At 42.9% G+C, this 26,786-nt stretch overlaps 2 protein-coding genes across 4 annotated transcripts in view; one reads left to right on the forward strand and one right to left on the reverse strand.

Annotated features, from left to right (window-relative positions):
- The window catches only part of CYFIP1 (cytoplasmic FMR1 interacting protein 1), an 87,388-nt gene that overhangs the window by 6,683 nt on the left and 53,919 nt on the right, over nucleotides 1-26,786 (reverse strand). For all 3 annotated transcript variants that reach the window (XM_054190453.1, XM_054190443.1, XM_054190462.1), the window contains 7 exons: nucleotides 18,183-18,326; nucleotides 16,475-16,565; nucleotides 6,425-6,555; nucleotides 3,785-3,857; nucleotides 2,504-2,598; nucleotides 1,099-1,337; nucleotides 46-193 (listed from right to left, as the gene is read on the reverse strand). In XM_054190453.1, the coding sequence (XP_054046428.1) occupies nucleotides 46-193; nucleotides 1,099-1,337; nucleotides 2,504-2,598; nucleotides 3,785-3,857; nucleotides 6,425-6,555; nucleotides 16,475-16,565; nucleotides 18,183-18,326 (921 nt within the window). The remainder of the gene's footprint in view (nucleotides 1-45; nucleotides 194-1,098; nucleotides 1,338-2,503; nucleotides 2,599-3,784; nucleotides 3,858-6,424; nucleotides 6,556-16,474; nucleotides 16,566-18,182; nucleotides 18,327-26,786) is intronic.
- On the forward strand, nucleotides 24,124-24,795 carry LOC128905069 (fibronectin type III domain-containing protein 9-like). Its single transcript, XM_054190521.1, has one exon. It carries the CDS (start codon nucleotides 24,124-24,126, stop codon nucleotides 24,793-24,795), a length of 672 nt encoding a protein of 223 aa, XP_054046496.1.

A 26,786-nucleotide genomic window follows, 5' to 3' on the forward strand; every position in this document is an offset into this window, starting at 1 on the left:
GTCTTTATTACTACACTGAAGGCAGAACAGATGTTTTCAACTCACCACATTCTTTATGACCTCGTCTTTGCCATCATGCTTTTGGACCTTCAAGAGGTGGTAGCAGAAATCCAAGACATCAAAGCGACGCTGCTGTCCCAAAAGCACGATGATCATACAGCCAGCCCAGTGCAAGCCGTCTCCAAAGCACTGCCTGGAACAGGGAACACACTGCATAAAGCACGTTTCACCTAAACCTTCAGAAATATATCCACAATAAATGCTCGTGAATCAGCCATTATACTAAACTACGCATACAGCACTCTAGCGTACGTAAGACATTAAGCTAGGAAATACTGCAAGATCTCTAGTAAATTAAGTTCTCTTTTCAGAGATGCAAGTGGATGCTTAACAAAAAAAATAGAAGCCCCCTCCAAATTTTACACAGGGCAGAATACCTCCAGAAACATTTAATCCCCATTAGACTCCAGTGGCATTACATGTCATTTCCAAAGGAAACAATAAAGTGGGAATTCAACATCACTCCGCTCCTTTGGGCTGCGGGCAAGCAAGGAAGCAAACATCCTAGGTCCGATGCTGTTGCCTCCACCACTGCTCACTGAAAAGCACGTTACAGCTCAACGGTTTTTCAAAATAAGGATATTATCAAAATTAACACAACCAAGAACTAGAGTTTCTGGTTAATTCCTGTTAATCATGTTAACTTCCAAGTGCTCATTTTTGCTCTTAATTCAAAGAAGGATATACTTGTTAGAAATACATCCACCGACGTTCAGCTATTTTATTTAAGTTCAGTGCCCGCAGGGGTCTGACGGCTATTGAAGGAGGCATGCTAGGGCCTGCAAGTCATGAGATCATCCATTATACGCTAGCAATACTTAAAATAGAGGGTTATTTTTGTTAAAGATACAATAATATCTGTGTTCGGGCATGATGAGCCCCTCCCAGCGATCGCAGCCCTTTCCCTTGTTTTCGCTCTAAGCTCTTGCAGACGGGCAAACAAACGCCTCCATTCTAAGGCCCCCCACCCCAGTGACAGGGAGGACAAGCAATGTCCTGTTGCCGGCAGGAGTATGGCGGGCAGCTGGCAGTACGTACTCCACCGTGAACTCGTGCGTTCCCACGGGGATGCAGTAGACGAACTGCATGGCGCTCCAGAGGCGGTGGAATTCCACGCACTCATCCACGTGCATCACCCCGTTGCTGGGCAGGGGTCCGCGCCAGATGGGATCGTCCAGGAAGGAGCGGATCCTCGTCAGGATAACCTCAAACATGGAGAGGCCGCAGCAGAGGCGTTCTTTGGTCAGCAAGTCCCCTTCCCTTGCGATTGCTATTTGCTAAGGCGGGGAGAAAGAAAGTGCAAAATCCTGGTAAAAGCCACTTGACTATGAGAACTTATCTAAAAAGAAATACAATAACACGTTTTTCAGTTTCACTCGGTTCCTTCTAGGAGAAATATCTCCTGAGTTTAAGTGAGGTCAGAGGCCACTAACCTGGGGTTCAGTTCAGTGGGAAAAAACATTCAGAGAAAATCCTGAAAGCCTTTTCAAGCAGACAGGCCTGAAAGCAAGTAACGCTAACTGCGGCAATTCTAATCCTGGACTAGTCCCAGGAAAATTTAAAGAATTCTTTGCCTGGACGGGGGCAGAAAGCAAAACCAAAGAGTTCGGCGCTCGGCTGCCAGTACAGGCTGTAGCTCCTGCCTGCGCTCTCCTGCGTATGGCCCTCAGCTGCGGCTCTTAGAGATGGGAAAGCTCCACGAACAGGCTCAGGCAAAACCCAGAGATGGCAATGCCCGTCGGGGCTTGTCCCAGCTTGTGCCATCACAAGGAGAGCCCTCTCCTACAGCACAACAGGCACCTACCGAGCTGTAGCGCGTATGACAGTGAAAGCAGCCTGCGGTCTGCTCCAGAGCACCGCAATCTTAGTTTCTACTATTGGCGCCTCGATCACTTGTAAATTGCCACGGTTAGTGGGGAATTAATGTACCCCTCACACTGAGAGAAAAGGAAAATAGTGCTGAAGCTGTAAAGGCAGTTCAAGAACGTTCTCATTGATCACCATGTTTTCAGGGAAGCTCAACTCAGCTCATTTTCCAAGAGTTTCTACTCATCTGGCTGAGAGAGGAGCAGTTTGTTTTAAAAGAGATACAGATATACGCATGCACAAGAAAACGGATTGCTTTTGGTTGAATTTGCACTAGGACCTTCTAAGCTGGCCTTTATACCGAGAGGGTATCACATAGCAACATACATACAAATTAGCATTTTCCCTAAAACATGTCCGTTCCACCCCAGTCTCAAATGTTTTAAACTTCTGAGCTTTAACAGCTTTACCAAATCCATGGATCTGAAAAAAAAATATCCTACTGTGTGAAGGAAATAGGAAAATATCTTATTGCTGAATGTGCAGGTTGAAGTTGTGACACAGCTGTCAGCACATGTGAAAGGACAGGCTTCCCAGTGCTCAGGAATTTCTGATACAAATGAGAACGATTAATTACCTGGGGCGTTCCCAGTCTTTCAATGAGAGGAACCAAATGTAGCGGAGCATATTTTGATTCTAGTCTCTTCATTTTAGCATCGAGTCTTTCACCCTCTGAAAGAAAAAAAAACAGAGCACTGATTCATTTAAATGGTAGCTGACTTAATTTTATAAATTGAAATTAAGAAAGAAAATTCTTATTTTTGCACAACCTTTATTCGGTGCAGTAGAAAACTGGGTAAGTTATTTTCATGGGTCTAAACAGCTGGTTAATCTTCAATGTGCTTTTAGAAAAATATATATTTAAAAATGTTGCATTGTATGTGCAAACAGAAAGAAACTAAGGATTTGTAGTAGAATACATTTCATTAACTAAATTGAATATCGAATATAAGGCTCTATTACGCTGCTGCTGCTAACATTCGACTCCCACTTGACCTAAGCCAAACAAGCTGTCCTCATCATACATAAAATGCTTGACTCTAGAAGGTGGGGTAAAATGAGGGTGAAATTCTGTGTACAACAAGGCTTTAAAAAGCAGTTGACACCCCCTCGTCACGGGTAAGTAGGAAATGTTCTCCATTAAACAGGAAAATACTGTTTACAATGGTCTGGTTAGTTTTACGCAGAGATGCAAGTAGCTCCAGTAAGTCTGGAAATATTCTCAAAGGTTTTTAGCTGATGGATTTCTCCGAGCAGAACAAATCAGCCACTCTGTCAGCAAGAAATGGAAAGGAAAGGAAAGGAGGCAGGGGAGCAATACAGAAAGAAGCGAAGCGTGAAAAAAAAAAAAAAGCTCACTTTCTGATGATGAAGGATGAAGAAAGCAGCTACGAGAGGAAGCAATCTTGCAAACATTCACCACTGCATGCCCAGTTTAGTAAAAAGGCACGTGAAAAGTCTACTAGGACCAGGGACCACTTGTATTTACTTACTTTGCTGACAGATTTCCTATACCCTGCATGATCAAGCCTACCCCATTTAATTGACAATCATATAAGCTAAACAGCACCTTCGGAAAAGCCTCTCACCACATGCATATAGAGGGATAATACTGCCCTGGGTATCCATCCCACTTCTCCGTCACGGTATTCCTCCTCTTCCTCTTGTAATTTGCACTAAGCCTCACCAAGAAGCACATTATTTTTCAGCCAGGCAAACAGGCCCGAGTCTGTTACTTCTGTCCCATAATTAACAGCAGTGTTGTAAAGGATGACTGGGGACGGTCACCAAAATGGCAGCAGCAGGCAAGACAAGTGGAAAGCATTAACCAAGGAAGGTGTTTTCACTTAGCCAATACCTTTGACGTGAACTCTGGGCAGGATATTTTGGAACGGTGCCGCATGCAACAGGTCACACACCTCCTCTAGGGACTGGAATGAGAAGGAAACGAGATGCATTTAGGACTGAAGAATCCCCAAACCACACCAGATCCCCAAAACGGGCTTCCAAAAGCACGCCCTCGCAGAAACACCAGAGGGCAGCCAAGCCTCCGCCACCAGAGCCGCTCTGAGCTCTCGCTCTCCTCATGGGATCGCCCCCAAAGACAATTTGATTTCACCAGGTTACCTTAGCTTCCCAAATAAACCCCAGCAGCTCCCCTCCCACCCTCAGCTGGCAGTTTGTAAAGGCCAGGGTATTTATTAAAAAGACTAATGCAGAATGAATAATTTCAGTGTGAAAGCGGCAGACGGCTCCCGCGCAGACAAACAAGAGGGGTGAGGATGATGATTCACTGCTTGGTTATTTTTACCAACGCTATTCCCACAACCCATTACCGCGGTGGGAGCATCTCCCCGCCAGGCGGGCTGAGACATACGACAGCAACAGTGAACCACCTCTTGGGAAGTATTTTACATCTTTAGGGACAACGGGAGGAGACAGATGTCTCCTGTTTCTTGGCTGCCATACGTGCAGAGAAAATGCAGAGATGAGCAGAAGCAGACGCATGACTTTGCTATGCCCCTCTCCTCATTTCTAGAGCAGAGGCCCTGCTCATTTGTACTCACCACTAGTACTAGGAGAGATGTGCACAGCCATACCCTCAGCAAGGCCAGGGCACCAGAGCTCACATGCCTTTCCTAGGTCTAATTCCTTGATGGCAACACCACGAAAATGCATGTGGTAGGCAGTCAAGACTAACGAGACCCACCCACTAGCAGAGACACACTACAGACCTACATTTTGCACTGGGGTAAAGTCCAGGTAAGTTGTGATGATGACCACAATAGAAAAATACTGAAACACGTGACAGGACACCGGGGCACCACCGAGGGCAAAAACAAGAGGAGGGGCAGCAAGCAGGGGTGCATTACTAGAAAGTGTCACCCAAGTGGCATCCCAAAGATGGTACCCTCTAGTGCTGGTGTCACTTTGGTACACTCCCAAGCAATCCTCCGGAAGCAGTGAAGACCCTTCACCTGTCTGGCCTTTCACCACATCCCCTGTTAGCCTCTGGGGAGACCTTATAGCAGCCCTCCACTACCTAAAGGGGACCTATAGGAGAGATGGGGAGGGACTCTTTATCAGGGAGTGTAGAAACAGGATGAGGGGTAACAGTTTTAAACTGAAAGAGGGGAGATTTAGGTTAGATATTAGGAAGAAATTCTTTACTGTGAGGGTGGTAAGTCACTGGAACAGGTTGCCCAGAGAAGCTGTGGCTGCCCCATCCCTGGAAGTGTTCAAGGCCAGGCTGGATGAGGCTTTGAGCAGCCTGGTCTAGTGGGAGGTGTCCCTGCCCATGGCAGGGGGGTGGAACTGGATGACCTTTAAGGTCCCTTCCAACCCAAACCATTCTATGATTCTATGATTCTAATACAAGGCAATCCAGTTTTTCATTTTGTTTCAGCTATCCCATTACTGGATAACGGGTTCACTGCTTGTCACCCACCCCTCCAATTACTCTCCACCACAAGGGAGAGTTCAAACACCATGAACAGGATGCTGAGGAACAGCATGTCTCCATCACCTTATCTAACATCAACACCTTTAATACACCCTGGAGGAGGATTCTTACGTGAGGATTTATTTTTGTGCAGCAGCAGGCCCCCAGCCAGCTTGCTGAGGAAATGACGTGGCTGGTTTGCAGTCAGCAAAGATCTCTACGTGATGGGCAGCCCAGCCTCAGCGTGGGCAGAGCGACCTGTACTCACAGGCAGGGGATAGACTCCCCACCCAGCTCTTCAAGGCACAACGCAGGTAAAGAAAGGGAAGACTGCACACTTGTTGCTTTTCTGGTCCATAAGCAATGCCCACCTTTCCCTCTGTAAGCACCCGAAAGCATGAAGACAAAGAAATTATATGTGTGGCCATTCTGTTTGAGCAGCAGATAGTAATAATGTGGAAGAAGAGTGGGAAAAGCCCATGCTGTCAGCAGCAGGCAGCTTTGCATGCCGTAAGGTAGAGGCTAAGCATATAGGATGCAGCTGAAAGACCAGACATGTTTCGCAGCTCCATTCAAGCTAAGACAGACGAATGTGTGGCAGAGTGAACGCCACTGTCAGCCATCCAAGCAGCAAGAAGGATGTCCAAGAAGTCCACATTAACTTTGCAGTGTCTCAGATGACACCAGGAATGACAAGCAGGAAAGGAAAATAACAGTACCAGATGCACAACTCATTGACATAAAGAGAGTAGCCACTCTGTGACAGACTGCAGGAATAATGTCTTTGATCGTAATTTATGATCAAGGTCATAATATTTGATCCCCAGGTACTACACACAAGGCAAAGTCAGGCACCCCTGCTATCTCGCAGACACGAGGAGTCTTGTCCCTGCAAGACTGTAAGGGATCAGAGCAGGGAACTGTTTCTATCCATCTGCCCATCAGCAATAGCAAACTCGCAGATTTCAACCTCGTTATTTGTGACGTGAGTAACAAAAATTGGAGAGTACATTTTGAGAGACAGATGGATTTTAAACTAGCACAGCAGGCACCTACCAGACTCTGTTCAATGAGGAGGCAAAACAGGACAGCATTTCCCACTTCCCGCAAATTCTGGAAGCAGACAGTCTTCAGTTCTGCATATTCAACGATGTCCTTCAACTGATGGTGAAAAAACTCCAAGATCCCTGAAATCAAAAGAGAAGCAAAAAAAATTAAATCTCGGGAGCCAGAACAAAATTTAGCGATGGTCACACAGGCACACTTACTACCTTGGGAAAGCAGACAAAAGATTCCAGTCATGTGGATAAGTCATACAGATGAGGACTAATTTTTCTTTCTGCCTCAAAAGCACACCAATTTTCTAACCAATTTGCCTATTCAAAGGTTGCACTGAACGTGCACTGTATCAGAGCACAACTAATGAAGGGTGCAGGTTTAGAATTCTCTCTCCACGTATCAGCACACAAGACTTTTTATCTCCAGACATGCAGTCTAGAGGAACCTGAAAGAAGCATACATTAAAAAATCAGAGATTATGAAGCGTTAAGCCAGTGGTGTGCTGACCTTCTTAACTGGATAAATCATGCACAATGGAGTGCCTAGCTTTTCCCTCCTGGAAAAGGGAGCCAGTGTTGAGAGGTAAGAAAATAATTTCCAGGAGCAGGAAGACAGACTTGGGCTCTCATCTGCTATTAGTCCTGTTCCAGCTGCTGTCCCCCAACCTGCTGCACCACCCAACGCATTCAATTTGCAGCTGTTATTTTCCAGGATGACAGAGCCAGCAAGGAGCAGAGTGCTAAAGATACAGGTAACAGGGGTGGTGTCACACCATGACTCTGACAGTGCCACAGACAGCCAGAGGTGATCTGCAACCTCACATAACAATTAAATACAGAAATCACAAGTCATGCTCTGCTGGCAAGGGTACATCAGATCCTGCTGACAAGCACAGTCAGAAGACTGTTTCCGTTAAAGTTTTGCCAAAAACTGTTAAAAAAAACCGCTAAAATGATGATTTTTCAAACCACGTAATTTACATAAACATATGTCTTTTCCACCAAACCTCTCCCAAACAACAGTGATGTGTAACATGCTGGTGGGTTTCCAGCTCCTTCCTCCCCTAGCCCCAAAAAGGTTGCGCAGTCCCTTGGTTAGAGACAAGCCCAGGAAACCCCAGGCTCGGCAGTTTCTGCAGGGACCCGAGCTGGTCAGCACTGCAGAGGTTAAAGCAACGTGAAGGACAAGCGAGGAAGGATAGAGCAATGCAGCAGGTCAGACAGCTCTCTGGCTTTTTTACAAGGTAATTTTTATCAGCATTTTTTTCCATCCGTCTGCACAAGCCTGGCTCTTTTAAAAAGCCACCAAAACCCTCGACTGATGACAGAAGAAAATCCATCCTGAAAAGCTTTCAAATTGCATGCTGGGTATAGCAGTTAATTTCCATTACAGTGAATTAAGTCAGACAGTTAAATCTCCACCCAATCACATCTAAAGCAATTAAGAGGAGACAAGGAAAGGGAGCACAAATGCCCCCCCACCACCTTCTCATGTGTTCCTTGGGCACAGCTGACCAACACTTCCCATGCAGGAGATTAGACTTCGCTATTTACCCAGCAAGGCAATGGCTGAGAGCGGAGTGTGGAAACATAAAATAGAGCCTGGAGCATATCTATGCCAAGGAAATCCCTCAAATTCAGCTGAATAACTTGAAAACATACCAGCGAAGGAAGGGCGGTACAGCTAACCCACACAATTTTACAGAAACCCTCACGTCATTAAAATTAGTAACACGAACCATCAATAAAGTGCATGGTGAAGGGATGCAGGGCTGGCTCTGTTACATCTCAACGAACTGTTTGTCAATAGAAAATTTGCAGTAAATGAGTAGTGTTCCCACACACGTTCAGTGGAGATAAATTTCAGACCTAACTTGAGTAGTTCAGTGACTCAATAGAAAGGCAGAACTGAAAAACTAATGGAGATAGGTCAGATGTAATGAGTGCTTGCTGAGCTTGATTTATTCAAAGGAAAAAGCATTTAAATCTAACTAAAAAGCAAAGAAGTCATGCCAGAGCATCACCAACTCCCCCCTTCCCATAACACGGGGACAACACAATGAAAAAGCTGTGCAAAAGACTGTCCGTGTCCATTCAGTGCTGTGGTATAAAGGCCAGCTGCAGTTCCCAGGTGGTCGAGCAGCAGCGAGCACTTGTGTTTGCTGTTTAAACACGCCTGCCCACCACAGCAATGAGATGCTGCAGCGCTGAATACTGGGATTCCTGTTTTAAAGATGAGATTGAAAAGGTACGTTGGTATGGCAGAAAATTTTTCACATAGAATTTTTGATGCTAGATGCAGAGTGAGGGAAGTGAAGCAAGCTTTACCACAAGTCCACAGTGTGTTTTCATTACGCGCCCTAGTATTTCCTTTGTTTTTCTCTGTCGATGGAAGGGCTTCTACACCTAGCAAGAAAGATCTTCTGAGGATCAGCTGCTAGAAGCCAAGACAAATATTTTTCTCATACCAAGACTGGATGCCTTTCTAGAAGCAAAAGTCCATGGCGTTATCCTGGACTTAGGTCTGTGCCATAGAGGAAATCAAACTAGAATATCTACCAGTGCTGTTGGTCTTAGCATCCATGGCATGTACAGAGATTGATGGTGAACTGCCAAAAGGGCTGGAAGACACCCTGAAACCCAGTGGGTAACCATAGACTTCCCATAGTTACCATGGCAAGAAAGCACTATCTGAGCAAGTAAGATACCGGCTACAAGAACAGACACGGGGATGTTTTTCCCTTTATCTTGTGTGGCGAGTCAGGAGCAATTTGGTGAGAAATAGAATCATAGAATCATTTAGGTTGGAAAAGACCCTTGGGATCATCGAGTCCAACCATCAACTCCACTCTACAAAGTTCTCCCTTACACCACATCTAAACGAGTCTTAAACACATCCAGGGATGGTGACTCCACCACCTCCCTGGGCAGCCTATTCCAGTGTCTGACCGCTCTTTCTGTGAAGAATTTTTTCCTAATATCCAGCCTAAACCTACCCTGCTGCAGCTTGAACCCATTCCCTCTTGTTCTATCACTAATTACCTGTGAGAAGAGACCAGCACCAACGTCTCTACAATGTCAAGTAATTGTAGAGAGCGATGAAGTCTCCCCTCAGCCTCCTCTTCCTCAAACTAAACGGCCCCAGCTCCTTCAGTCGCTCCTCATAAGATTTATTCTCCAGGCCCTTCACCAGCTTCGTTGCCCTCCTCTGCACTCGCTCCAGCACCTCGATATCCCTCTCATATTGAGGTGCCCAGAACTGGACACAATACTCAAGGTGTGGCCTCACCAGTGCTGAGTACAGGGGGACAATCACCTCCCTCCTTCTGCTGGTCACACTATTTCTAATACAAGCCAGCATGGCATTGGCCCTCTTGGCCACCTGGGCACACTGCTGGCTCATGTTCAGCCGCTTGTCAATCAGAACCTCCAGGTCCTTTTCTGCCAGGCAGCTCTCCAGCCACACCGCCCCAAGCCTGTAGCGATGCATGGGGTTGTTGTGGCCCAAGTGCAGGACCCGGCACTTGCCCTTGTTGAAGCACATTCCATTAGCATTGGCCCATCGGTCCAATCTATCCAAGTCTCTCTGTAGAGCCTCCCTATCCTCATGCAGATCGACACCCCTGCTTAGCTTCGTGTCATCTGCAAACTTGCTGGTGATACACTCTATGTCCTTATCAAGGTCATCAATAAAGATCTTAAACAGAAATGGTCCCAACACCGAGCCCTGAGGGACACCACTTGTGACCGGCCGCCATCTGGATTTAACTCCATTGACCACCACTCTTTGGGACTGCCCATCCAGCCAGTGCTTGATCCAGCAGATCGTATGCTCATCCAGGCCATGAGCTGCCAGTTTTTCCATGAGAATTCTATGGGGGACAGTGTCAAATGCTTTTCGAAAGTCTAGGTAGACAATGTCCACAGCCTTTCCCTCATCCAATAATCGGGTCATCTTGTCATAGAAGGAGATCAGGTTCGTCAGGGAGGACCTGCCTTTCATAAACCCATGCTGACTAGGCCTGATCCCCTGCTTGTCCATTATATGACTTGTAATGGCACTCAAGATGATCTGCTCCATGACCTTCCCTGGTACCAAGGTCAGACTGACAGGCCTATAGTTTCCTGGATCCTCCTTTCTGCCTTTTTTGTAGATGGGTGCTACATTTGTTACCCTCCAGTGCATTGGGACCTCCCCAGTTAGCCATAACTTCAGGTAGATAATGGAAAGTGGCTTGGCGAGCACGTCTGCCAACTTTCAGCACTCTTGGATGTAACCCATCCGGTCCCATAGCCTTGTGCGCAGCCAAGCAGTGTAGCAGGTCACTGATCACTTCCTCTTTAATTGTGATGACCTCATTCAGCTTCCCCTCCCTGTCTCTCCTAGCTCATGAGGCTGGGTGCCCAGGGAACAGCTAGTTCCACTGCTGAAGACTGAGGCAAAGTAGGCATTAAGCACCTCAGCCTTTTCCTCATCCTTTGTGACTATGTTTCCCTCTGCATCCAATAAGGGAGGGAGATTTTCCCTAATCCTCCTTTTGTTGTTAATGAATTTATAGAAACATTTTTTGTTATCCTTAACAGCTGTAGCTAGGTTGAGCTCTAGCTGCGCTTTGGCTCTCCTAATTTTCTCCCTGTATAAAAGCTGAGCAGAGCAGCAAGGACGACGATTCTGCTGTCACAACATGGAAACAACTATTGGTCATGATGGAGGTGGAAGGGTGGGGGCATGTCACACTCACTCAGTCCCCCACCCAGACCGTGGATTTTGTGGAGAGTTTCAGAAAAGAGACTGATGTCCAGAAAAACAAGGAGAAAGTTTTACCAGTGTTATATGGGCAGCTCTGCAGTGAAATTCTGAGAATAACTCAAGTCGCCTACAGCAAATATAAAGGAGCAGGATGGCACAGAAGAGAAACCAGGAGCAGCAGAGAGGACTGTGACTGGCAACAAGGAACGCTATTACCTAAACCCATACAGAAGGTGCGACTGAAACCAAAGCAAGTCAGTAAGCGCACCCAAAAGCGGCAGGATAGAAGTCAAAGAGGCTTGATGTTCATATCATAAATACTACACGTTGTCTTTTATAGTCACTCCAGGTGACGGAGTTGCTATCAAAGTCCTTAATAATGATCCTTCTTTCTTCACCAAAAGCCCCAGTCTCCATATACAGACATATAAACACACACACCCACACATATACATTCATGAACAAATTGTGTCATTATTTTGAAAATCTGACACCCGGTATTTCGCATGCAGTTGTTCCAAATGCTGCTATCAACGGTGCATTGCGTCCTCTTAGATGAAGGGCTGATTTACTGGCAAAACAGACAAAGTTGTCAGAGCTACATAGGCTATTTTTGACGGAACAGAACTGACACTGAAAGCATGATCTGTTCCTCAGTGGAGTCCTGTGGCAGAAATACCTCACCATGTTTTCATCAATGTTTGAGCAAAGGCATTCCCAATTACACCTCCTTATACTGTACAGTACACAGAACTGTATTTTTATGAAAGACTACATGTGCATACTGAAGCCCTAGAAAAAGAACAAGTGTCTTAGGAAAGTTAATTTCACTTAACTGCATGCAACCTTCCTCTTTCCCCTGATTTTATTTGTTGGTGCAATTTGTAAATTACCGAATTAGTTATATATACATAGCATTTTGCAAGGCAAATGAGTCAAGGCTTTTTGGTCCTTCTCTCCAAGAAACCAAATTTAATTAAACCCCTCTATTACTGCAGATGGGATGACATTAGGTGTCATAATAATTGATCTTATAATCCTCGTTTCTGATTTACACAGATCTCAACAGAAGTAAAGGCTATTGATATAAAATAGATCCAGTAAAGTATAGAAGATTACTTAGTAAAGGATTAGGTTCCATCTCTGCTTCCAAAATTCTATCTCAACAGACTTAAACAGCAGATGCCAAGTTTCAGCTGTGCAGTCTGTACACTAATTAATTTAGGAAGTCAGAACAAATCAACACATGCAACGCAAAGCTGGTTGGATTTCTTCACTTTGGTTACCTTTCGTTTTCTATAAAACAATCTCAGTTTACACCTACAGACTCAAATCAAACACGTTCCAGAGCTTGTAACAATTCTGGCACGTAAAATATTAGGACAAAAATTGGGTATTAATTCTAGAACTGAATTGCTGACTAACAACAGACTAAGTCTTGAATATAATTCTTGGTCTATTTGTGCTATGGGTTATTTTCTGCAGAGTACTCACTCGACTATTGTCAAGTAAAATCTGCTGATCTGCAACAGCAAAACTATTCCCAAGAAACTGGGTGCTATAATGACCTTTAGTTTATGTTCACTTTCACACAGACCTTCAAATGCTAGCTACAAATATGTTTTTGGGTCACAAGAGACGTCATTAACTCTGCATATCAGCATCACGTCATTTCTTTTAACAGAAATATTCGTAAGGGTTAAGCATATACGTGTATCTGGGAATTATGATCAAAGAGCCAGTGCACTTTATTTATATTGCTAGAAATAAATATTCTACTGTTCTGCATATCTAATCACTCTTTACTGTCCTTTCACAGTCATCTAGGTGATTTGGGTTGCTCCCAAATTCTTTCAAATAGTCTGTGATTCCCTCCCAAATCTTTCTCCAATGGACAGGTTCCAGAAAAACCTATAAATAAATTCCCTTCATATTCTTCCCTACAAAGACTCAAACCACCGCACTCCCACCAAGAAATTAACTTATTATCCTACTCATCCAAGTTTGATCAAAAACCTGGGATAACGGGAAACATTACTAGCCCTTCTGCTGTGCCCCAAGCAATGCTTCCCCAGCAGCCTCTAGCCACTCCTGGCCTCCACCACGCTCCCCAGCCCAGGCTACCTCCAGTTCCTATTAGATCCTGACCCGAAATACTCCAGAAAAAGGAGAGGTGAAAGACTGTTTTTTGTCAAGTTGCTGTGCTGAAGCAGTTCAGAAGGTATTGCCAGCAGCACAGTCATCCCAGGGAGAGACAAGAACACAGCAGCCATCAGCACGGGACACTGGGAGGCTCCCCCAGACTGCCATAGGAACACATGGGATTTCATGAGATCACCACCTGGTGTAATGAATGTTTTCCCCTGCACCAGCTTTGGGTGATTTGTTTCCTTGATTTTTTTATTATTTTTTTTTTTAAGAAGAAACATGGAAACGTTATACTTAGGAAAAAAATACACAATTAGGTTACATTCTCACCGATTTTATATCTTGCTAAGCTCATCGCCTTTTTAAAAAAACCATTCTTTCGGGGGGGGGGTGATATACCAGTGACAAAAATCTAAGCCTCATCTCACAGCAGAGCTGACAAATTACTTTCCTCATCATGTCCAATGACACTTCAGAGTGACAGGACATGAAATACTCATTTTTCAAAGGCAGGAATGCTGTATTCAAATAGTAGAAAAATGGCAGAAGAAAATGTTACCTCCAAGATGAAATTTCAACTTTAAACTCTTATAGGCCAATATTCCTTTAAGAGCTTTAGTGACTTTAAAAGGTCCCTTTAAAAATCCTTATGCTTAATGTATTTTTAGACAAATATTTTTATGACTACAAGATGAGCAAGTTCCCCACTACTTTAGACTGTTCCTATGGAAACAAACCCATTGGTGAACAGGACTCCCTAACAACTCTGATGACACTGTCTGTACCCTGTTCCTCTTAGCAGGAATAAATCACCGCTTAGAAATCCACAAGTCTAGAGGGCTGATTAGGTAGGGCTCAAGTAATTGCAATCCACAGAGTGCAAAGAAAGCTCTCCAAATGAAAAGTCTGAAGTGCATGAAATAGCTAGAGGCTTACTTACTGAGCATACTTAAATCACTTTGCACATGGAGAATGGACTCAGGAAATTAATTCTGAATTGATAAATGCATGTTATATCAAGACAGATGGGCGTCTACATTTTTAATTTGTAGATCAGAATCACAGTTTTGGTCTCTATGCGTAGGTAGTCCCAATTATAAATAAATGATTAAATGATTTGTTATGAGAGAATAGGAGCAGCATACAGACATGCTCCGTAACACTCAAGCTTACTACTACAACTACTAACTTCTGCAGAAAGCCTTCAGAGGCAGAGGAGGGAACAGACAACAGTTAGCGAGTATTAGCTTGCTTTTTCTGTGGGGAAGCAAGTAAACAAGGTGTGACAAAGACTGCTACAGAGGAGAATTTAGCACAGAAAGGAGAGGACAGGGATTCAAATCAAACACCGTGTGAGCCTGCCCTTCTACAATCTGGCAGTTCCTCTCAAGATGCCAGATGAGGGGTACAATCTACAGCACGTCCCCATTAGAGAACATTTTCCTTCTTCAGTCAGAGCTCCTCCAAGGGCAGACAGCTCCATGACGGAAAGGCATCAGAGAGTGCAACGTGATTCTTTAGTGATGTGAGAGCGGGGTGGAGGTGCCCTGAGCTTCCACACACGTTTTCTGTCTAGTGTCTTTGAAAGGGACAAGGGTTATAAAGGTTGTCTCTGCCATTTCTTTGAAGAGACTCTCTGGGAAGTTATTAAGTGTCCACTGCTAGAAATAGTTCAGAACAGGAAAAATAGACCTGTCAAGACAAAACCTGTTAGGAACAGGGGCAGTGAAGGAGCACAGAATCAGGCTGGATTTTGAGATCCAGTCCAAATCTAGTTGCGATGATCTTCCATCGTAACACCAAGAGTTACCCTGATCTCTTGGTACAGTAGGCATCTAAACATACGGGATTTCTTTTGAAAGAGTAAATATGAGGTCAAAGCAGTTTGTGATATCTACAGAACAGGAAAGTGATGAAGAATTTTAAAGTGTTTTAATCAATCCTGTGAAGGCTACCGTTGCACAAGTAAAGTTTTGCCTTTCCTATTGGACAGATTGCCTTTTAACCTCAAGAGAAAGTTTCTGCCTAAGTCCCTGGGCATCCCCTGCCAAATACTTACTCCTTACGGGTGAGTGTTTCTGGCAAGAGACTATGAGCTTCCTAATGTCACCTGCAGCATCGCAGACCCTGGTGATGCATAATCTATATTTGAGAATACCTACTGCTTGTGCGGTCAGACCTTAATGTGTGGCTAAAAACCTCAGATAGATTATTTTTATACTGCTAATTACCATGATTCATCCATTTCTACGCTCTGGAGAGAAAAACAGGAAGGAAACACTTAGTAAGTCCTCGATTTCGTTTAACATTGGTAATGAGCGTCAAGCAAGCTGTGGGAAGCAGAAAAAAACCAACCTCATTCCAGTTGGAGTGGCATTTAATAAACCTAAGCGACTCTGGAAAAATAAAGATATACTCAGGAGGTGGGTGGCACATGGAAGGATTAGTTTGTGTTAATTAGAAATTGCGGAGGAGGAATATTTTGAAGGGGGGGGGAGGAAAGCAGTTTCAGAATTTCAGTGAACAATGTGATAAACACTAATTAGCCAATTATTTCTCCATAGTGGCAAGCAGCTTTCAAAGTCATTTCTTCTTCTGCAACTGTCACACCTCCTGTTAAGTGGCTACGATGCACCCCACACAAGCCTCAAACTATTCTGGCAGGACCAGTTCGCCTCTCAGCAGTAGCAATCCTTTTATCTTATATTTGATAAGGGCAAAGGAAGAGGGAATAGAGGCTTTTCCAGAGAATCAGGGTTATCTAAATTAGACATTTAAACAGAACAAGTGTGAGAGGCTAACTTGCAGAGGGAAAAGCTCAACATGTTTATGAGAAAGACTAAAAATAGAAACTATTGTGAACATCCCAGCTCAAGATTAGTTCTGTCATAAGGCTGTCATACATATGTCATATACAGACTGTCATCCTTTGATTTGCCCTAAGCATAGAAGTCTTAAAACTTTATTAAGTACTTTCAGAAAGCCCAGCATTCAATGATTCTTGTTATGGAAAAAAAATGAAAAAGACTAAGTGCTGATTACTGGGAGAGAGAAGAGAAGGAGGGCAAGTGAAAGGTACCCATAATCCAGAAGACAGTGATTAGTATCATCTTATTCGGGCTACTATGGTAACACCAAACATGAACTAACCTGGAGAACCATACTCATGTCTTGGTAACCTACAGATCTTAGGCATCACTTCCATTAGGGTCTTGACGTACTGAAGAATGGTCCCTTGTAACTAAGAGAAAACAGACGTGTGTAAACATGTCAGTCTTATTTGAACTAAGAAGCTTCACAACAAATTGCATTCAAACTACACATGAATTGAACAAGCTCTAAAAATCTTGTATTAAATTCTGTCAGCCATCATCTTCAAAAAGGCATTTTTTTCAAATGAGTACAGTTGCACTTTCCTTCATATGGCATCAGCCACCTTTTGCTACAGGAAGAGTGGCACAACAGCTACGGCCATGAAGGTAAAAAAGAGGAAATCATGCTCCTCTCTTGCAGACTGTCTCTTTTGTCTAACCAACTTATAGACTTTTGGTAAAAAAAGTTGCATTTGAATGCTTTCAAAAGCAACAACAAAAAAATCCTTAGCATTAGGTATGTCTGTAACAGCTCAAACTGGCTACTCCAGACATACCAGTTAAGACACATTCGCAGCCTACAGTCCACATCAGTTAAGACAGTCCACACCAGCCTACAGTCTGCCTTCCTCCCACTAGAGACCTAACTCATACCTGTCTCCCTACATCTGGAGCATCTGCATCAGGCATCAGCAGGATACCTCCCCACAGGCCCTTAAAAAACACCTTAATAAAGGCATTTTAACCTTAATAATCCCCTTAATAAATGCCCAAGTGTTCAATGCAATCTTTAATGAATCAAGACAATTTACCACTTAAATACATAATATTTTAAAAATCCCCCCAAAAAACAACAAACCAACACTTGACTCCAAAGCATGAAAAATCTCTGTGTTTTCCTCTTTCCCTGAAGACTAGACCACAGCATACCTTCAAGAGGACTCCAGCCTTTTTAGAACATCAAAAACATACTTAGAACACTGTGAAAATTACTGTAAACAAACTGCTAAATGTGTCAAGTGCCTGAAGTGAGATTATGAATACTACAGCTATCCCCTGGTACAGTTGGATTATTTTGTCAGCATGCTCCTTACAGGCAACAGGGACCAGGAGGAAAAGACCATTTCTTTGGCTTAGACTTAACTGCAATGCATTATGCCCATACACATATACAATATACCAACAGGCAGCTCCTCAGCCTCCTCCTAGTTACAGAAAAGGTCCTTTCCAATATGAGATACCCAGGCTGTATGGATAACTTCTTCAACATCTGGTCTGAGCACTCTTCTAAATAGGCTTGATGCTATCTGTTGCTAGATTAAGCACAGAGATTAAGCCTTCTTGTTATTAAGGCATCATCTGTCACTGATGTTATTAATGAAAGCCCTGAAGTTAGGCAAGGCAGAAAGCACACTCCAGCTGTTCTCAAAAAATACTGAGAAAGTGAATTTACAGTACAATCTTTAAGTGGAAATCAACTAATCTGAAATGTTCATACTTTCCAGAGTTTGCCCAGGACCTAACAGCATAGGTCTACACAAATTAAATTCATGCAGAATCCAAGGTTTTCAAAACACTGTTCAGGCTACCAAGGCACATCTTCTATTGCTTTCATGGGACATCAGGTACTCTCAAACACAGCTTATATTGAAATTCAATTGAAGTAACATTTTAATTAGTTTTATCTGAAATCTTATTTTCACTTTGTTCTTCTTGAGACATCTCCTACCAGAAGAATAGCAGAAAATGAAAGACAATTGGCATACCAGGCTCTTGACAACTTTCAGCAGCTCCTCCATCACGACAGCAATACCCTGATACCCAAGAAGTCTACAGATGACTTTAAAGTGAGGGGGACCAACAAAATTCCTGTAGTTGCTGTAGATGCTGGAATACGCCAGATTCAACGCCTAAAACAAGATAACAGATAGGATTAATGAGAATTTCAGCTGACTGTACCTTTATAATAATCTCATTTAAACAGCATTTTAAAGCATATTAAAAGTAAAAGAATAAATTTGTATCTCTCTCTCTCTCTCCAGGAAGTTAAAATACAAAGCTTCCCCTTTCTAAGGCAGAACCAAAAACTCTGTATTAGCAAGAAAAACTTGTAAATACTTTTTTTTCACCAGGCATCTTCCACTTAACCATTTCTAAAGCCATGAATATTTCCTCCTTCATACTTTACTCAGTACTGTTTACTCAGGTAAAAAAGGACAAGAATAGTCAATGCCAATGTTCAGATCCCTGAATTTAAATCACAGCTTCTATTCCTATATCATCCATTTTATGTACAAAACATCTTGAAAGAAGTTACTTCAATTTTCAGTTCATAATAGGTGTTTTAAGACTCTGAGGACTCAACTACAAAAAGCCAGTCTTCTGCAGTTACTGCTCTCTGCAACTAATTAATAATGATCTCTCTTTTCCAAACCCCTTTGCTTTGATCTTGTGTACAGCTAATATAAGTCTGGGATGTAACCTCACGAAAATTATTGCAGAGTTGCATAAATAGGATCAGGTGCTTTGCCATATTAATGACCATTTCTTCTGAACACAACTGCAAGACAGATGCTGTGTAGGGATTTAGGAACTGTTTGCTGAAGCCACAGATCAAAGAAGAGTTAACTAACTTAACATCCTCCATTTCTGCATGTTCTCCTAATATCCTGAAATTTAATTTTAAAGGGAAATCTTGTCAACCTTCCTTGCAGAAGGTTCTGTTCTCTTTCCTTTTCTTTTCTGTAGTTTTCATTCTCTCTAATTCACGCATGAAAGACATACTGTTGAAATGCATACGCATGAACTACTGTTAGACTTTCAACTCCACACAAATCAGCTGTAACAGAAAATTTCCCTTCACCAGTATCAAGGAAGAACATTGACCTTCCCTCCAGTGCAGGCCCTGCCCCGATTATCCATGGAAGTCAATACCAAATACTGTGATACATGGCATTGCACAAAGAAACTACCAGGAATTCAAGTCACACACAGAATCACAGAATGGTTCAGGAACTCTATCAAGCTCTTGGAGGATTTTAGTCTCATAAAAGGAAAGGATTTATAAATCATCTTTAGAAGATATCAGGATAGAAGATACACATCCACTTTCCAACATGATTTGAACTGTGGTCTTAGAAACTTAAAAACTGGATTCTAGACTGATGATATATGGCGAATGCAAATTTGGCAACAGGTTAACACTTCCTGGTCACCTTTTGTGGATGCCTTAGATGTAGTTCACAAACCCCCATGAGTCAAAAATTGTTGCACTATGAAAGAAGCACACGAAAGCACAGGCTCAGAAGAGACCATCTAGGTCATAACAAGAGAGAAACAGAGATCCAAACCCAATTTTCTGAATCAGGCAACTTCTTACCTAAGTGAGAAACTTTGCATATGTTATTAAATCACATACACATAGAAAATTACATAATTTTATTATGCTTCAACAACCACACATAGTTATAACTGGCAATTTATTTCTGCAATGTGAAAATTCAAGAAATTGCCAGTACTGAAATTTACTTGAAGGTTTAGTTATATTTCTTACATGCCCGAACTGCGTGAAGAAACTATACAGCAGGACAGCCTGACCTGCAGAAGGTGGGTTTTTCAGGAGGGGACGTTTTTCTTATCTTGAAGGTCCTGGTGAACAAGAAGCTGTCCACGAGCCACTAGCCTGTCCTCGTGACGAAGACGGCCAACAGTCATCAGGGCTGCATCAGGCAGAGCATGGCCAGCAGGTTGAGGGAGGTGATCTGTCCCCTCTACTCAGCACTGGTGAGACACACCTGGAGTACTGGGGTCCAGTGATGCGCTCTCCAGTACAGGAGAGACATGGAGAGACGTATGGGAGAGAGTCCAGCAGTGGGCCTCAAAGATGATTAAGGGACTGGAGCATCTTTCCTATGAGGAAAGGCTGAGAGAGCTGGGACTGTTCAGCCTCGAGAAGAGAAGGCTCAGGGGGATCACACCCATGTGCGTAAATAACTGATAGAGGGAGTAAAGATGAGGGACCCAACTCCGCTTAGCAGCACCCAGTGACAGGACCAGGGGCAATGGGCACAAACAGGAAATCCCATTTAAACATCAGAAAAAATTTCACTACCGTGAGGGTGGTCGAACAGAGAGGCTGTGGAATCTCTGTCCTTGGAGACTTTTGAGACCTGACCAGACATGACCCTGAGCAACCTGCTGCAGGTCACCCTGCTCTGGAGCATCCCCCGGCCTCAGCCATCCGTCGGTCTGGGAAGCTCTGTTTTAAGGACCGTGGGCTTGTGTTGATTTTGTGGAGGAGTGATGTTTTCAAGTTCTCGGGTATCTTTTCTGTGAACACAAACTAACATAGACACTTGGCTAATGATTAGACTCCTAATATGCAACACAATCCTGCTATTAGGTCAGAACTGGCTAAAAGGCTAAACTCCAAACACACTCCACTGGCTAGGGAGCTTGAAGCTGCACCCCTCTAAGACAACGTGTGAGTAGCTCTGCCCTTACAGAAATGGGGTCTGGGGCATCAACAGGGGAAAGAACCGGTAAAACCTTACGAAAACACATGCAGACAAATGTCCCAATACACGAAGCATACATACAGTTGTCCATAAAAGGTGAGATTTCACCTTTCACTTTTAGTGTTTTCAATCAAGTAAGTCTCAACAATAAATGCATCCAAACTATCTATTTCAGCAATAGCACAAGGAGAATCTTACTTCAGTAGGTTAAAACATTTTACTGCCGTGAGGTTAAGGGGAGGGAACTCCTCTTCACAAAGCAGAAATTTGTCATGGAAAAGCAAGCCCTAAAAACATGATTTCAGTATTAAAAACCTCACCAGTACATAACAATAAAAAGCCAGCCAATCTAAAAGTACATCCTTCTTTAATGTTATCCTCGTGGGGAAGTACCTAAAATGGTCTACCTGTAAATGCTGGATTAGTAGAGCTTTACAAACGGTGACAAGGGATTTAGAAAACACCATCACACACCACTGCTTCCCCCCATGATGCACAAAAGCATAAAAATCCTTCAGGAAGGAGCCACTAACAAAGTTGGGGGGGGAGGAAAAAAAGGAAAGAGCGAGGGAGCTCTTTTTTTTTTTTTTTTTTTTACGTTATGTTTGCTCCCTCCCCTACTTAAATAAAAAAAAAGAGAGAGAGAGAGAGTTCCTAGTTGCTGATGTCATCAAAGTGCTAACATTAATCACTCACAGCATCACTGGTGGAGGCACAAGAGCATATAACAGGGATGTTCAGGCAGTACAGTGTCCAAGGGGAGGCAAGCAAGAGAGGGGGAGAGAAGACGTTATTTTTTCTCCTGTATGTTCTTTGAAGAGCAAGGCAACAGCACCTTGAGACGAGATGTGCTCTTGCACGAATTTAAGTGGAAGAGACAAAGAACCCATGCCACCATCAGCGTCAGAGAAAAAAACTGAAAGCACCAAGCAATAAGAATTCAGCCCAGGGAATCTGAGGGAAGGAAAAAGCAAACTGACAAGGAGAGAACAGGTAGCAAATAACTCATGCGAAAAAGGACGCAGAAAATTTAGTGTTTATGTCATTTTCGCAGCAGCATCACCATATGAAAATTCTGTTCTGAAATTTCCGTCAGGAAGTGACGGTAAGTACTGACTTTATAATCTGTAAAACATCGAATGGGTTTTCCAAACATTTACATGTCAGTAATTATGTGTTTTCTAATAACTGATGTTTTGTAACAATAGAAAGGTACTATTGTTATTTAATTAAAATCTAAACATTCTACTTATAAAGTGCTACAAGGATGAAACTATTGTTTCTAGACTGTGTTAGGAAGTGCTCCATAAAAAATAAATTATAATTTTAAAGCAATTGGGATCTACCAGCTAAAGAGAAGACAACTGAGGAAGCAAAAGCTCTGATTTTACTAATGTGCCCAATTTAGTATCTGTAGAAGTTGGGTAAATGCCAAAATGTGTCCGTCTAATAAGTTTATTTGATAGCAAACTCACTTCCTTTATACTGCTGCTGTATCAAAAAGGCTGCACTTAACACACAATTAGAACGGCAGATCAGTCATATCTAAGGTTTTACATTGTAATGAAAATGAACATAGATCTTTTTCTTCCCACTTCCCAGTAAGTATAATCCAAAAGCCTCCACCAAGAATTTTGATACATAAAGTCACAGAATTCTTACTATTAGTGTAATGTAACTACCAAAATTGCACTAAAAATAATATATATTTTGCCAGCTTCCTATCTAGTATAAAATACAATAAAAGTATTACACAATAATTTAAGAATATGTTATGTGCAAATCTTTTAAGCTTTCTTCATCAAGAGAGTTTTCAATAGTCAATTGTTATTTAGCCAGAAGACTTAACATCTGAAACTTGATCATAAAAAAATTTAATTCATTTTTATAATGAAGTCATAAACAATGAAACACAGTGTTACTGTCACAGGCATTTATGTTCATTTAAAAAGTAAGAAACTTTCACAGTGGAAAAAACTTTCATGAGTGCCACTAGAAACTGACTACTAAACTAAAAGAGAATCAGATTAAATTGCTGAGGTAGGTTCTTTTGAAAAAGTTACCCTCATAACAGTAAAAGCAAAAACCCCTGCCAAATGAACAAAAACATACACTGTCTGTTATTAAGGTTTGTTTTGTCATAAAATAACAATTTTAATTAAAAGTTTACCAAGACAGAAGCCAACTTTTTGTCCTGAAAGGAAGATATGCTTTAACTGAAGCATTTAGAAAATCACAGAAAATGGATGTGGTAACATAAACTTAGAATCTCAAAATATTGGTAGACAAGTATTTTGTGTGACAGGTAAAGAGTTAATTAGTTGGATGGTCAATCTGTCAGTCTTTAGTTTAATGCCAAAGCAGACAGCAGTTCAATTCTATTTAGATTTCAATGATATTTTTTCATGACAGTTTGACTCATAACATAAAGTTATGTTAAACATTAAGGTTTTTTTCCTATTAGAAATGTTTGTTCTATTGAAAAGAATACTCCAGCATTGCTCCAAAGGAGTGAGGCATTTATAAACGCATCTGTTTAAACTTCTGATCGTTTGTTTTTCCCTGCAGGAGGGGTATATATATCAGAAGTACAAAGCATATTGACCTCTCCTCTTTAGACTCTTGAAGAGGCTTTGTTTCCTTAATGTTACCTAACCACAAATTCCTTATTCTAGGGACTGTCCCAAATGTGCAGGCAGCTTGTATACCAAAGTTGACATAGAGTCAAATTTTGAATGGGATGCTGAGGGCCAGCATCCCCTTGCTACCTGCTGCAAGCACAGTCACCTGAAAAAAAACCCATGAATGGAAATGGTTCCCCAATTGCAAATTCTGCAAATACACTACCTCATGGAGACAACATACAACCGATCACCTGGACAGGCGGCAGCTCCAGTTGAGTTCCTGTAAGCATAGCTCTAGTCTTTCACTTGGGAAAAAAGTACACAGTTTAAAATATTCCAAATTTCATGAACTACCCCAGCTCTCCCTTTGACACAGCAGTACCAACAATAAGAGCGTAGTTTCCTAATAAAGTCCTTTCCTAAATTACAGAGCATTACGATTAAAATCCACACAACATCTCCAGTGCTGCAGCTTCTCAGGTACCTCCCTGGGAAACGAACACCTCCCCTTTCCACAGCGAGATCAGCATCAAGAGAGGAAAAACAACTACTTAAGCAACATCCCAATGGGAATAACCGTCCAAAACATCACTGGAAGCACGGCAATGGTAATTTGGCCAAAAATGGCCAGTTGTGCCGACACCTTTTATAGCGTCATGTACCACCCTAACTGGAACAGCATGCTATCCAGTTACTCAAGAAAGAGCTTTCAGAAGGAAGAGAGGGTGCCCACCACTCGCTCCTCCTTTGTTGTTGAAAACCTGACTCCGCTGACAACGTACATCGTGTGCGTGACCTGTCAGTCCGCCAACCCCTCCAGTGACCAGTGCAGAGTTTTCAACACACTGGAACGAGACCCGGCATCTGCAAGCAACACCAAGAAAGAGCTCGCGCTGGGCATCTGGCTCACCAGCAGCGTCCTGCTCCTCATCATCGCAGCAATCCTCCTCTACGGCTGCCTGCACATCCTGTGCCGCCGGAGACGCGAGCGTTTGCGAGGGCAAAACGGAACCTCCAAACAAGACCACGGGAAGGCGTGGACCAAAAACACAGCGCAGGACTCAGAGGAGCTCGGCCGGCAGAGCCAACCGATGCAGGACACTGAGGAAAAGCATCCAGGTGGCATCCAGCTGGCCACAATCATAGAGAATCCCTCAGCATGCAAGGAGCCCGTCATGCCGACTTCCAAAAGCCGTGAACGCGTGTCAACGACAAGACAGTGCTCTGCCATAAATTAGAGAGGAGATTTTTACTACATATGACATCCCAACTGCTTCAACCATGTTGCATGCACTGTCAGCGCTCACAACGGGGAGCTCTGACTGCTCACCGCAACATTCCCAGCTGTACCTCCGGTGTCACATCCCTCTCCAACAGCCCGCACGCAGCCAGAGGTACTCAGAGGCAAAGGTTCAGATTCCCAAGAAGTGAGAACTTTGACCACTCTATTATTTAAAAATGAAGCATGTAGCAAATAATCCGGTTACATTTTGAGGGGAATTTTTGGTTACTTTTCTTTAGCCTAAAACAGCAAACAAATATAAAAACGCATCAAAAGTGACCAAGGGACTTTTTTTTTTTTACTAGCATAAATTGAAACTGAGCAGAAGTTTTCAGATGGCACCCCAGAGTGCTAACCTACAGGCAACTGGAATGTACACTCCAAGTGCAGTGGTTTGCCAGTGTGAGTTTCACCCCCACAATCCCGACTGCTTCTCGAACTACACACTACAAGCTACTACACTCAGACTACATGCTTCACCGACCATGGTACTCTCCAAAGCTCCCATCTGAATGAGTCTCAGCGTGTAAGCTAAACTCACCAGGATATTACTGGTACCCTTTCGCCCATCTTTGAAATTTCCCCTTGGTCTAAAAACATATGCAAGATAGCAACTCTCTAAAGACACTTATAATGAAACTAAGGAAATATCCTGAGTTATCGTATTTTGCACTCTTCCATACCCACCACAAGCCACCTTCTGCTCCACGGGCAAGTGACTCCCTGTAGAGGAAACAGGAGTTCAGAGAAGTAACTCCTGGCTCTTTGTTCTCCCTTTCCCTTTCAGTTTTAATGATAAAACTCATTCACCAGCTGCAAATTTCTATCCAACCACAGAGTACGTTTTGTGTAATGAAGGGGGCAAGGAACTAAAAACATGCCAAAACACATTTTATTTTTGTAACAACCAAACCTGCCGATCATCTCACTCTGCCTTGAGCTTCATGGCAAAGTGCCAAGAAAGGCCCTTGGAACAGAAATTTGTTCACCCTCACAATACAATGTGTCTCACCTGGCTTCCATGTATAAGTCACCCTGTTTTAAATCTCTTAAGTGCATTTCTGTTCCATAAAAACGTAATAAATGTTAGTATTGCTGTATAGTATGGTATGTCTGAAAAACTAAGATACACTGTGACAGCAGGCATTTTAAACTGCTATCAATAGGAATGTATGCGTAAAGTCAGCCCCGGCTGACACAGCTCGGTTTTATCAGTAAAGGCTGGAGAACTGCTGGCTGGGCAGCTGCCATCCCTTCCCACCGCACCTGGGAAGCCGAGGGAGTGTACAGTTTTGGCAAGAGAGCACCCACCAAATATTTCCCAGCAGGCAGTGGGTCTTTTCAGCTACTGTATTTTGACAACATTTCCCACAACTTGTGAAAGACGTCAACTCTCATATTGCTAGGAAGACAGGAACTGGCATAAGTTTGATGCGTCGTCTTTACTTTTTTCTACTAGGATAGGTACGACCCACAGAAACGCGTGCTGAATGGGGGCGAGTATTACTTTTAGAAGACACTTCAAAAGGCGTGTTTATAGTGTTAAGTTAGCAATAGCGTGTCCTCCAGTCCCTACATAGATAGCATTTCCTCTAGATGACACACATTTTTCTTTGTCTTACACACCAGTCTTAAACAAACTGTGAAGATGACAACAGTTTACTGCTGTTTCAAATGAAGGTGTTTCATGAAATAGACACTGAAAAACTCGCTTCAGAGCATGAAGCCAACACTACAGGATTACTGCCAAAAAGGGGTGGCCGGGTAGCAGGGACACAAAGAAATGCTCTAAAATGATTTTGTAATCAAATTAACGATAACAATTTTCTGACTAGGATTTAATCAGAAAGAGAAAAGATTATTTTAATGTTAAGGGGATGGAGCCAAGAGACGTATATTCTCATCTCTGCCAGCATCTTGGACTCTTGAAAATCTGTTTACTTCTCT

The sequence above is a fragment of the Rissa tridactyla genome, chromosome 1 (assembly GCF_028500815.1).
Source record: "Rissa tridactyla isolate bRisTri1 chromosome 1, bRisTri1.patW.cur.20221130, whole genome shotgun sequence".
NCBI lineage: Eukaryota > Metazoa > Chordata > Aves > Charadriiformes > Laridae > Rissa > Rissa tridactyla.